The sequence below is a fragment of the Pteronotus mesoamericanus genome, unplaced genomic scaffold, assembly GCF_021234165.1.
Source record: "Pteronotus mesoamericanus isolate MK-2021 breed Mesoamerican mustached bat unplaced genomic scaffold, CSHL_Meso_final contig_221, whole genome shotgun sequence".
NCBI classification, from domain to species: Eukaryota; Metazoa; Chordata; class Mammalia; order Chiroptera; family Mormoopidae; genus Pteronotus; species Pteronotus mesoamericanus.
Genome location: NW_026555092.1, coordinates 4,916,946 through 4,930,353, shown reverse-complemented (window position 1 = coordinate 4,930,353; position 13,408 = coordinate 4,916,946). Strand labels below are relative to the sequence as shown.

Here is a 13,408-nt window from a genome sequence, read left to right as displayed (position 1 = left end):
TTTAAAAATACCTTGAAATGACAGATATAGGAAAATATCTTAGGGAGGGGTCGGGGGAAGTATGTTTGGGTAAGGGGGAAATGTGGGAGGAAGCTGCTGTTACTGAACATTTTGTGTAAATAAAGCAGGTGGTGACATTTGAGACAGTATAGTTGGCATCATGCCTTTCCTTGAATTAGGGGTGACTGGTAAATTTTCTGCACGAAGCTATGGTGAGCACCAAGGAGGCAGGGCAGGTCCTCATCCCTCCACAACAGAGCCTGTTACTCATCCTGCAGCGAGCCACCTCTTTGCCCTTTCAGATACCCAACGGAGACATCGCCTCTTATAGATGTGTATACTTTTAACCTCTGGCTGTAATCATACATACCCAGCCTAAGCTTGGAACCATTATTCCTGACACTGGGAGTGGTAAGTCACATCTCCCTGACCTGGGTCTACAGGGGCAAGAGGATAGAGAGATAGGTAGAGGGTAGAATGTTGGCAGTTTAACTTTTATTTTTGTGGTAACTTATAGCATTTTAAAGTTATATATTGTTTAAATTTCCCTTAAAAAGCCTGGGCTACATAATAATCTAGATGAGACCATAGTACTCTTCTACTACAAAGTGGGAGAGAACTCCCTTTGTAAAACTGAGTCCAAATAAATGCTTACAAAGCTGGCTCTGATGGTAATTAAAACATTACCAATTTTATTTTTGAAAAAGGTACTTTTTAATGTTATATGCTATCATTGCTGGGGGTCTGATCTGAAAGGAGTCTAATTTGACCTGTGTTCTACCCAAGATTTTATCCACCAGGTAGCAGTTTCCCATGATGCAGGTGTGGAACCTACAAGGCTCCTAGGGGGCAAGCTTACAAGCTATAAGATGGAACTACTTTAAGAGCTATGGGCAAACTCTGTATAGAAAGGGACAAGAGTCTCTGAGGAAAGTTTTTCCGTCTAGAGGCAGGACCTTATAAGGGAAGGGGGGAAGCCAGGATCCTGTTAATGAAAGTCCATATACTATAATAACATGTTTCCTGTATCTGTAGGGGACACCAGGGGATTATCACTCAGAGATGGACACAGCAAATGCAGTATCTCTGCAAATCCTTCCTTTAATGTCAGGTAGTGCTTCAACCCAAACACACACAATACATACTGTAGAGAAAGGAACCTGAGGGTGTCTGAGTCATGCATGGTGTGGGTACAAACCATGTCCCAACACAAAGGAGAAGTCAAGGGCCTGGAAGAAAGATGGTATTCTCTTTCCCCTCCCATTTCTCTCTTCTACTGGGCTTAAACTAAAGTCCACAGAAGAGCAACAGTTCAGTCAGTGGAACCAATGAGGCCCCAGGGCCTTGGAGGGTAGATTTGGTTGTACAGTATTACAAAATATATTTAAGAAAAAAAACAGCCCAGGCCTCCCAGAAGCAGCCCAAGTGTCAGCTCGTTCAGAGGCCTGACCTCTACTTCTAGGTGTTGGATAGGGGAGAGGGTGATTGCTGGGCATTGGTGCCGGTGTGTGATGGAGCAGCATAAGATTTGTCCTGCCCTGTGACCATGTACATAAACATTTAGAGCTCCCTTGACTCTGCTGCCAGGAAGCTGCTGAAAGTAAGTGACAGCTGGGTGCAGTGTCCAGTGAGACCAGTTATGGGGTCTAATGCAGTGAAGTCAGTCATTCCGGACCTTTAAGTCACACAGGGGCAGGGAAAAACCAGAAACTTGTGGCTCAGCCCTTAGACTGAAACATTCCAACCTATATATTTACCTGTAACAGGTACCTCAGCTCAAACAGGCCTTAGCTTCTGCTAAGGTTTGAAGTATGGGAAACATAAGCCAGCTCTTTCGGTCCAAGTTCTAGCTTTCGGCAAGACTGTTGCAGAAACTTCTAATGGAGAGGCAGAAACATCTGCGGTGAAGAAGGCAGCTATTGAAGGAATTCCAGGAGCATGAGACTGAGTTTGCAGAGCTGAGTGGTATCAGTTTCCTTTTCTACTGATATCTTCTTCCTTCAGAGCAAACTTCCTTCTTAGGACCTCAGAGATAAGGACGGCAGGGTCCTCCTCCTTCAATAAACTCCGGTTCCTAGAGACACAATAGCAGCTTAATTAGTAATAATTTAATTTATTGAGTACTTATGCTGTCCTGGGGAGTGTTCCATGTCTGAATATAATCTCACTTAATTCTCACAATTGTATGAGGCAGGTGCTATTACCATCCTCTTTTTACAAATGAGGGAACTGAAGCACAGAAAGGTTATACGATTTTCCCAAAGCTACTAAGCCAGTAAGTGGTGACTCCAGAGTCCAAAACCAAGCTAGCTAGTTTTAGATCTCATTTCTTAACTATTATGCTTTACTATTTCCTGAGATGGCTGTAAAATGTGGGCAAAGTAAAGAACCATCAAACCAGTTAGAATTAGCCTGTGGTGGCTAAGCTTCTGCTCCTGCCTTTAGTGAGAAGTGACTTAATAATCCTTGGCCATTCTGACCTTTATTAGTTCCAGGGGAAAGGTTTTCTGAAGATTACCTACTATTGTGTTTCCCTAAGGGGGCTGTGAGATTTTTTCTTTTTTAATGAGATCTAGAATTTGCAGTAAAATGTTCACATCAAAAGGGACCTGTGGGAACAAAACCAACTCCAGATTGGGACAGTTTTAAATGATCTCATATATCTCATGAAAGAACATCCTAGACATCTGGAAAATAGTTGCTTAAAATTCTAGTGGACTTAATATACAAACATACACATCCCCATGAAGGTGTTTTACTAGTCCTTAGGCTATTTATAAGGGTCAAGATTGACTATTAAACCCTGAAAGCAAAAACAAGTAATTGCCTTCAGTCTGGCACATTTTTCTGCCCCTTTGTTGGTGGGGCTACTTTCCCATCCTTAATCATTAACCCATCTCCAATTATCAAGGAACAAAAGATCCCAGGACATAAGTGGGAGGAGGGGCTTGGCTCTGATATGGGACAGGAGGCAAGTAAAAGAAAATTTGAGAGTCAATCTATTAACCAGAAGAAAAAGACTCAGGGCAGCCCCAAAGCAGCAGCTGAATTTGAGAGTGCAGGAGACCAACGAACTGGGGGTATGACCTAGACCAACCTGGCTACGGCCAGAGAAGGGGAAAGTGACTTCCATAAAGGATTGACTACCAGGAAGCAATGAGGAAGTCACTGGGCTTTTTCTGGTTTCTGAAGGGAAATGGGCCCTTGCACAACAGGACCTTTCCTTCAAACAATTCAACTCAGGAGGGAGCCCTCACCTCCCACAAGAGCTTTTAATCTACATTTACAAATATATCTGCACATTCTGGCCTCTGGCCGCCAAACTTAAATGTTTCAATGTCCAGGAACCTGCAAACAAACTCCTCTGGTGTGTTCCACGCCAGTTCTCAGACCACACTTCAAACAGTGTAAGGTGGTCGTTTCCTCCAGTGGGAGCACGAGGGCTTCTTTGCTAGATGAATTGCTCAAGGTAGGTATTTCCTAAATTCCATCATTCCTATCAAACAACCAGAAATCCACTTTAGCTTGTAGTTTTAGGGTTTGGCTTTAGTAAGTGTAAGGTGTATTTTGAACAAATATGAGCCAATATAAAGTGTTCCTCTTTCCTCAAACTGGGGTAACACATGGTTACTACTGAGGACTTATTATGTAAGTACTGTCTATTAGATTATTGGCTACCGGTGACTTAAGTAGTAACTAGATCCCCAGAGCTCCTTATCAAATACTTACAGATCTTGGCTCTGTTTCATCCGGTGAAAATCCTTCAGGATCCCCATCATATCTGCAAAGCTGCTGGCCTTGGACAAAGAGATGCAGTCATCCTCTTCAGACGAGCTGCAGGTAGCTTTGTGTTCTGGTTTGCAACATTCAGGGCTGGCAGAACAAAGCAGGGGGACTGATGAAAGCTCGGGGACCTCTACCTCAGTCTCCTCGGTGATGTCACTAATGACAAAGGAAGTTGTAGAGTGGAATGAGGATCCAAAACAAGGTAAGGGAGAAGAGACATTTGAACTTCCTGGAGATAAGAAATCTGGCGTTAATGAGGCCGAAGCTGAAGCTGAAAGAGAAAACAATAGTCATGGATGGACACTGGGGCTAGAACACAGCAGTAATATCTTTTCACAAGCCCTGCCTACCGAACATTCCTTTTCTGGGCTGACATTCATCTTCCTGGAAGAGCCCAGGTTGGTATCTGTAAGCCAGTGAAAGGTTCCTCCACAACCCTTCCCCCTCAATATTTCAAGATGTAGAAGCACTGGGCTCTTCAGTGTTCCTGGAGGGCAGAACATCCCCCTGCCTCCCGCTCCCCTACTAAAGGCCTTGGCTCCTAAAAGCTCCCATTCCACAGTGAGCTATGGAGTAACAACCCTGTTTAGACTGGAACAACAATGACAGAACCAAGGCCTTTTCCCTAGTTGGGCTCGTAGTGCTCTGAGACTACCCTCTTTCGAATACTCTGAATGGAAGAAGCATTCTGCAACAAAAATAGAATGGTGACAGTCCTCCTAGTTTCCCAGGTTTTAATGGAATTGCCTCTAAGATTCTAAGAAACACTCTGGTTTTTCATAAACTACTACTTTAGCTTGTCTCCTAGATGACAAAAAAGTAGCCAATAGATAGAAATGGAAAATTCAAGTGAGTTCTTCTATAAAACTGCCAAATAAGGGAATGAAATACATAATGATGTCCAAGAGAACACCGTAATTTTCATGTGTTCTACCAACTGATAAGGGTTGGGAGCTGACTGAGCTTAACTAGGAGCAAAAAAAAAAAAAAAAGGAATGAGGATAAATGAACCCTGAGCTTTTTGAGGGATTACACCTGTTGATAATTCATGCCCCTGGTAAAGGCAGACTCCCACCCGTGTCCAGTGTTCTGCCTTAACTGCAGACAGGAGGGGGAGGGAAGCTGGGGACAGAGAGGTGGTCTCTGGTAGACAGGACAAGGGAAGGGAGGACAGGTGCTTAAAGGGGATGCTTATTTCTTATATTGAAAAGGAAAGCTGCTGAGGTCTAACGGAAGACATCATCTTAAAGACACTTGGCAAAGGGTGTTTGTTTCTGTCAACTCAAAATAACTAACAGAAACCACCCGAGAAGTACTACAGGCTAGTCAGGCCTCAGAGCAACCCAAGTCCTGGGCCCAAATTCCCCTGACCCAGGGACCATTTTCTTTACCACTATTATGTCCAAAAGCCAGGGGGAAGGAACAGCCCGCTATATTCTGGCCCTGACTCGGGCTCCTACCTGCATCAGCGGCCACTATCTTAGCAATCTGGCTGCGCAGGTGGCTCAGCTCATCCTGCAGCTCTGTGGTGCGGCTTAGGGCTGGCAGGGCTGGCTTCTTCAAGGCCAGGAGCCTCTCCTCGGACCCACGCAGGTTGGGCACTGAGGCATTGCGCTGCATGACAATCAGAGGGCTGGGCTTCCAGGTGTGCCTCAGGGGGCGTGTATCACTCCTGGACCAGGGAAAGTCAGGGTATATCAGTCAGCTGGCTACTGCACCCCTTTGCAATTCCTTTACCCATTACAAGCTGAACAGTCATTCTGAGCCCACAGATCTCACTGCTGTGGCCCTCGGCCCCCCACAAGCACTCCTGCTGCCTGCCGCCTCATCCGGGAGGAAACGCCGCAGCTACCTGACCCGCGCGTATGTCTCCTCTTCATCTGCAGCAATCCAGGCGATGTCAGCCAGAGTAGGCACTGGGGGCACATCCCTCAGACACAGGTCAGAGATGTTGGGCAGGGTCTGTAGGAAAGCAAAATTCATTAACACATGTGATGAGATAATCAGACTGGGCAAAATACATAGGAGAGGCACCTAATCTAGCGCTGGGTGTCAGGAAGGCTTCCGAGAGGGGAAGAGTTCTAGGTTGGAAACAGCTTGAATAAGAGGCCAGAAGCAAGAGATTTTGTGGGATTACAAATAGTTAAGCATGGCTGGAACAGACAGTGCAGGCAAGGGGAGTTGCAAGAGGTTGGAAAGCGATTTAGGAGCTTTGATTCTAAGAACAATAGCCACTGGAAGGTTTTAAGTAAGGATCAGTTTTTAGATTTTAAAAGATTACTCTGGCCCTGATTGGCATGGCTCAGTGGGTTAGGTGTCAACCTGTGAAAGGAAATGTGGCCGGTTTGATTCCTGGTCAGAGCACATGTCTGGATCATGGGCCAGGTCCCCAGTTGGGGACGTGTGAGAAGCAATCCATTGATGTTTTTCTCACACATTGGTGTTGCTCCCTCCCTCCCTCCCTCTCTAAAAATAAAGTCTTAAAAAAAAAATGACTCTGCTGCTGTGTGGAACATAGATGGGAGGGTGAACAGACCAGTTATGAGGCTGTTGTATCCTCCAAGTAAAACAGGGTGCCCTAGAGGAGGAATGGGGCCTGTTTCAATGAAGTTTTCTTGGAAAAATTGGGTCGATTTGTTTATTACGTGTTGTTTGTGGTGGCTTTTAAGCTGTAACTTCAAAAGTGAGTAGTTGCGACACTGTTACTGCCCACAGACTGCATGTCTATTATCTGGCCTTTTAAAGAAAAAGGCGTCTTTAGGGGGATGGGCCAGAGTTACCTTGTAACAGAGATGGCTACTGTCTAAGAGCTCTTGTCCCCTGTTTGTGAGAATACAGGTACAATGACATCAATAATCTATTACATTAACAGGAAGTTTCCTCTGGCTAGCTCTTTTCAATACCTTTGTAGCTAATTGGGATTTACACTGTTAACTGCGACATTGTTTTAAATCAACTTGATAATTTGACTATTTAAACAAATAACGGTACATGATTAATTATACAAAAGGAATAGAGTAAGATTCTTTAAAATAGCCCCTAACAGAGAGGCTGAGTGACACTATGTTAAAATTAAACGAAAAATTAGGAGGATTCAATTATATTTTGAGTGTGAATACAAAAAGCAAAATACATATAGAAAAAGAACTACACCAAAGCATTAAAAGTTACTGTGTCATGACCATATGATTATAGGTAATTTATTTTCCTTTCTCCTTTTTTATTTTCCATAACTTAATATTTTATATGGGTAGATTAAAAAGTAAATCAAAATTCCCTTAAGTAATATTTAAAGTAATTTACAACAAATTCAGGGATACTGGTAATTTCTCAAAATCCCACCTCTACATGAGTTAAATTCAGATGTTCCTGCTACGAATTGTTCGGTAGATGGATCAGGAGTTGACGGCTCTCGCTTTTAGATAGGGAACCTGAGTCTGGCAGGATTGAAGTGATGTCTACTGACCCAGGAGCTACTGCCAAGGTGGGCCATTTAGGGAAGCTAGAGCACTGCTCTGCTAATGGCAATTAAACGACTTTACTGAGCATATCCTACACGCTCAGTAAATGTTAGCTGGTATTACTAATATAGGCATACCTTGCTTTATTGCGCTTCACAGATTTTGCATTTTTATAAATTGAAGGCAAGACCTCCATGAATAAAAAAAGATTGCAACTGGGTTACTGTGATACTTGCTTCATTGTGGTGGTCTGGAACCAAACTTACAACATCTCTGAGGTATGCCTTTATTATTCACACATACACCTACTCTGTGGGAGTATTATTAACTCTTGTGTCCTTGATTAGCTCTGCCCAGCAGCATCTGGCCAAAGGACTAGAGAGTCTATAACCAAGTGTGGGAGCAACTTCCAGAGTCCCGCATGCACCCTAGCTGTGCTTCCCCTTGTTTCTGGTGCTTGAGGCAGCTAGGGCCTCACTCCACTCATGCCCTTTAGGCAAGTCTGGATAATCTGGGTTATGGGACACCATCCCCTCCACTTTCCAACACACACATTTCAACTCCATTCCTGACTCTGATAACGCTGACACCACTTCTAACTCCAGATCCAGCTCCTACACAGATTTTGCAGGTCAACATCTAATATACAAATTCATCTCCTTCATTTCTGTAGCCACCTGGACCCCCATCTTTTTGGGCATATATTTCTGCCTTCTCTGTGTAGGCAAAAAGCTGAAGTATTCTGTGTCCCAGCTCCCCAGGCACCTTAAGCATGTAGCCCCAAGCTGGTGCTTAACCATTAGTTCTTTGAGGGAGGCAACTGGGACTAATAAATACTACCTGATTTTCCTTTGCAGAAGGTTATCTCAGAGACACCAGCCAGGCAAGAATCACTACTGCATAGTGGGTGCTAAGGCCCCCTAGACACAGAGGTAAGACTCAAACAGCCCAGTAAAGGAGTGGCCAGACTTGCCCAGGAAGAAGAGGCTGGGCCTCAGGGAAACTAAAAATAGGTGACTGAGCAGCCAAGTCTTACAGCTAGTAAAGAAAGGCAGATGTCAGCTCCGAGTCCCACCCCGCACTCAATGTCCCATGTGGGCACCTGCCAGGGTTGTAGGCGAACACCTCAGCACACAGGCCTGGCTAGTGTGGAGATGGGGTTCAGTTAGGGCCTGTGGCCCGCTCTGAGAAACTGGATTGCTAGAGTTTGATGAAATCTGAGTCACTTAGCAGAGGCATCAAACATGTAAGATTATGAATTTATGAGCAAACTGGAAACCTGACTGTCGTGGTCACAGGTTTGTGTGCAATCAAGAAGACACAGTGACCAGGGCCCATTTATTATAAGCACTTACAAAAGGAAAAAAAAAAAAAAAAAAAAAAAGACCAAGATATCAATGTGCCTTGGCAATGCCGAGGAGTCTGCAGCATGGAGCAGCACCATCCTTCCATACTCTCTGAGCCTCTCATCTCCCTGCTCTCCCAGTGCACTCACCTGAAAGGACGCCCGGGGACAAGGCTTCAGGGGCAGGTTGGTCCCAATTCTTCTCACTACACTGCGAGCAGCCCCATGTGGTTTGTTTTGCCAGATTGGGATAGTCTAGAGCAGAGAGAGCGACAGCCGCAACCCCAGAAATGAGTTCAAGTACTGTCCCCATCCTCTCCCCTACTCCCCTTTACCAGGGAGACTGGATTCCTCGATCCCAGGGATATGGCACCCTGTGGGGGTGAGCCAAATCTCAATTATAAGTGAGGGCAGGTTTCCCAGTTGGCAGCCTTCACCTTGGCAAGCCACCTTAGGGATACCTGCTGCCGCCAGGGCACAGTAATGTTGGAAGGGTCCAGTAAAGGATTGAGAAATTAGCTGGGAGTAGGGATCATCCGGGCTTCCCTCCCTCCCCTCTGCACAGGCAGGCACAAAACACACTGACTCTTTAACTGCCCCCAAGACCATCACCGGTTCTTCCTGGTATATGGGCGGAAGGGTGGCCTCCCTCCAGTGCCAGGTCTCCAGAGCAAAGGAAGGACTGACTGGAGCCCCACTTCAGCAGGCCCCACGCTCAGCCTCCCCCACCACACCGCTGTCCCCGGAATGTCCCTTACCACATTGGCTTCCATTCCTGACATTTCAGTTGGCTCTTGCACTTGAAGGATGAGGCAGCCTGGGGAGTCGGGAGGTGTGATTCCTTCATATCAGGCCATCTTAAGGACCAGCAGGGTTCCCTCCCTGTAAAACAACCCTCACCGCGGTGACTCAATGGTCATCACACAAGCCCCACAAAACCAGGCAGTGCAGAGCAATGACTAACACTAAGGATTCTCTTACATTTCACAGAGGAGAAAACCAGCCCAAGAGGCTGCCCCACCCAGCAATGGCTCTTCCAAATCCAGACTCTTAAAGGCTCTGTTCCAGACTTATTGCATGAGCTTGGACAATGCTGGAGCTGCTCCTGGGCCCTTGGTTTTCTGATGTAAAACTTCTAAAGATGAAATAGAACCCTTTGGTAGTTAAAAAGCTCATGGGAAAGACAAACTGTAGGTACCACCTACAGCCCAACAGCCATTCTGTAAAAAAATTTTTTATTTATTGATTTTCAGAGAGAATAAATGAGAGAGAGAGAGAGAGAGAGAGAGAGAAACATTGATTTGTTCTACTTATTTATACATTCATTGGTTGATTCTTGTATGTGCCCCGACTGGGGATAGAACCTGCAACCTTGGTGTATCAGGATGATGCCCTGACAAGCTGAGCTGCCCAGCAAGGGTTCCAGCATTCATTCTTGAAGATGAGATATAAAAGCCCAGCACGTGCCACCCAGCACTGCTGGGCCCCTGATAGGGGGAGAGGTAAAATAGACAACAGAGGAAGAGACAGCCTGCTCTAGTCAATCTCAGTCTATTCGGCTATAAGGAAAAGAGCCAAATGCTTGTATCCTGACTCAGCCATCTACTGGCTTTGTAGCCATAGGCAAGTCACTTAACCTTTCCAAATGTTGGTTTCAGCACCTGTAAGAAGAGGACAAGAACAGCTGTCACTCTAGACTACCTTACAGAGCAATCAGTGAAATAGGGAATTTTAAAGGGCTTAATGAACTGTTAAAATGTGACAGATGGGTAGGGTCACTCTTGACTGGATTCTTCACAGCTGCCCTTGCATGGTGAGCAGATGCAATCAATGAGCTCACTCATTCCCTTGTTCATCAAACACTAACAATACTCACCTTGTGCTGGGCACTGTAGGGGCAACGAAAGAGGAAGACATAGCATGCGCTCAAGGAACTCACAATATAGGAGAGAGAGCACCTGAATACATAATTCTAGCCAAGAATATATAATTATCTTAAGAAAGGTACAATAGGCACGTGGTCAGGTGAATTTGGCTCCGGCCCCAAGGTCCTATGGTAGCTTGGAGGGGAAAAGAAGGGAAGAAAAGCAGTAAAATGGCGCAGGCCCGGGACAGGAAGGTGAGAGATGTCTTAGAGGAGCAGAGTTTAAGGGGTAAAGATTAACTGGGTGTCAAGTCACGAGGGCTGGGCACACCCAGCTGAGAAGTACCGTATTTTGCAATGTATATTGTGCACTTTTTTGCCCAAATTTTTTAGGGAGAAATAAGAATGTGCATCATACATGGGTATAATGGTTACATACCACGGGTATAATAACAAGTATAATCCATGTAAATGCGCACAAAACCTCAGGTGCGCAATATACATGGCAAAATACAGCTAACTAGTGAGCCAGGGGAAGGCTCTGCACAGGGGGTGCATTGGACTACCAAAGAAGCACTTTCTGGAAGCTCTTACTTGTAGAGTCTCTCACTCCTGGGAGAGGAGTTATTCACTTATGGAGAAAGGAAGTTGGAAAGAAGGAAGCTATCACTCACACAAGGAAAGGAAGCTGGAGAGACGAACAAGCTGGTCTATGGTCACTCAGTGGTCAGGACAGTAGGAAGCACCTCAAGTCTGGACCCAATCCTGCTGCCTCCTGCATGGGTTCAACTTCTAGGTGCAGTTCAAGCCTTTCACCAAAGTCCCCGTGTGTCCCAGGCTCTGAGCCGAATGTCAGTACCTGACCCAAGTCCCACACAACAATGCTCCCCTCTGTTTCTCACTTTAGTCACTGCAGCCACTTCCTCTCCGAACCTGCTTCTAAAGACTCAGTTGGGCCCAAGTCTCACACATCAGCCAGAGGGATCTTTCTAGACACTGCGAGTCACATTGTTCCTTTGTTTAAAACCCCTACAGATCCAGGCTCCTGCAGGTCTTCCACTACCAGAACCAACCTCAGTAGACCAAACTCACGACAGCCTACAAGGCCTGCGATCTGGCCCCTGCACACTTCGCAGCCGGACGTCGCGCCCTCGGCCACCCTGGCCTTCTTTCGGCAGCAGCACCGCCTCTGAGGCCTTGCCCACACTATTGCCTTTGTTCACCTAACACCTGCATCCCTTTCCCAAAGCTCATTCTTAACCATCCTTGAGCTCAGCTCAAGCATCACCTCCCCTTCCCCGACAGAGTCAGGTCCTTCACTGTTCACCTCACATCACCCTGCCTTTCCTCCATGATTAACTGTGTAAGGTATCATTTGTCCCAAGGGCAGAGACTTCCCTAGGCACACTTCCCTAGGTACAGTGCCTGCCCGGCCCATGGCAAGCATGTAAGCATTTGTCCAATTAAAAAATGAATGAAGGAAAGCAGAGGGCACCGAGAACACCGACTTAGCCTTCACACCCTCCCTCACCACCTTCATACAGTGTCATTGGCTGTAAGAATCCTGTCCCCGCCAACGCCGCTTGGTTCTTACCACCTCTGCGCTCCCACAGCCCCTCTCTATGCTGTTGTCATGTTTACACACGGTCTCCCGCAGGAGACAGGCAGGGCAGGGCTCGGTCTCATTACTCCTGGGTCCCCTTGGAGGCCGCCGTGCTCAGCAGCGGAACTTTGCTGAGCCCAGGGCTGCGCCGGGGAACCTGTGCGGGGACCTTGCCCGGTACACGCCTCCCCTCCCCCGCAACAGCCTGACCCGACAGGGGCAAGGTCGGCCAAGTTCTCGCTCCCGGCCAGGCGGTCCCTGGACCCACAGGCCCGGGGTCAGGCCCCAGAAGGAGCGAGGAGGTGGAAGAGACGGCCCAGCCAGCTGAGGACCGCGGCCGAAACGAGAAGCCTCCCGTGTTGCTCGGCCACCGAAGCTGGGTGACTCTGGCGAGCAATTACTCCTTGGGGACTCAGTTTCCCCCCTTGCCAAATGAGGCGGGCAACACCGGCTCCCGCGAGAACTAGAGCGGGAACAGGAGCCGCGAGCCCCGCACCGCGCCTCGCAAGAGGCCGCACCCCCTCCTCCCAGGCGGCACTCGGTCCTAGTCTCTCACCTAAGACTCCGGCTCCGGGACTCACTCACCTCACGGCCCCTCCTACTACAGCGGGCCGCCCAGCCTCAACTGGCCTCACTTCCGCTGGCTGGCCTCCGGAAGCAATCCTTTGCAGCTGCGCACCGAGCCGCGCCCCCAGCTCCCTCGGATAGCGGGCAGGTTCAAGGCGGGGCGAGCTCGGCCTCTAAGTGGGCGGGGCAGTGGGCGGCAGCACGTGTGGGCCCCGGGGACGGACGCGCCCATTCGAGACCACGCCCCCTCCTGTCAGAGCCCGTGATAAAAATGGACGGAGCTCCGAGATGTCACCCTTCTGGTCTCTATTTGCTGCTTTTAGTCCCGATCCGACCTTTGCAGTAGGAGGTCTGACTATATCGCTGTTCGACCCCCAGATTGCGTGGTGTCAACGGTCCCCACCCCGAGTGCAAACTTGAGAACCCTGGCCTTCCAGATCCTTAGGCCGCAGAGCTTGCCTTGCATATCGCCCTGGTCCCCTTTACAGTTCGTACTCACCGGCCGAGACCCTCTGCCTTCTTTCCAGCAAGAATGGGCTTCTCTGACTCTTGTCCTCCAGCGCTTTGTAGCTTTCTCCTTTTTCAGCCTTTATGTATTACACATACACACAGTATTTTCAATGATGTGATCGGGTGGGTAGGGTAGATCTCAGAGGCATTGGGAAAGAGAACCACCCACATTTCCACATTCCTTCCAGGCCACTCACCCACTCCCTCTTTGTGCTCAAACCTTCCTCGTCCTGGTGTCCATGGCATCCAGACCTGGATCACATGCCCTTTCT

The 13,408-nt window shown here is 47.5% G+C and overlaps 1 protein-coding gene across 7 annotated transcripts; it reads right to left on the bottom strand.

Moving 5' to 3' along the window:
• Positions 1–55: 55 nt before the first annotated feature.
• On the bottom strand, positions 56–12,714 carry MTFR1L (mitochondrial fission regulator 1 like). 7 transcript variants are annotated; one of them, XM_054571763.1, is made up of 8 exons: positions 12,616–12,707; positions 9,574–9,727; positions 9,351–9,474; positions 8,743–8,847; positions 5,639–5,748; positions 5,247–5,458; positions 3,730–4,057; positions 56–2,074 (listed from the first exon to the last, which is right to left on the bottom strand). In XM_054571763.1, the coding sequence occupies exons 3-8, from the start codon at positions 9,372–9,374 to the stop codon at positions 1,969–1,971; spliced, it is 885 nt and encodes a 294-aa protein (XP_054427738.1). In that variant the 5' UTR covers positions 9,375–9,474; positions 9,574–9,727; positions 12,616–12,707; the 3' UTR covers positions 56–1,968. The 7 variants fall into 7 exon arrangements, with proteins under 7 accessions (XP_054427738.1, XP_054427740.1, XP_054427741.1 ...); XM_054571765.1 differs by having other exon boundaries at positions 12,645–12,701; XM_054571766.1 differs by lacking the exon at positions 12,616–12,707 and adding an exon at positions 11,131–11,149.
• Positions 12,715–13,408: the final 694 nt, after the last annotated feature.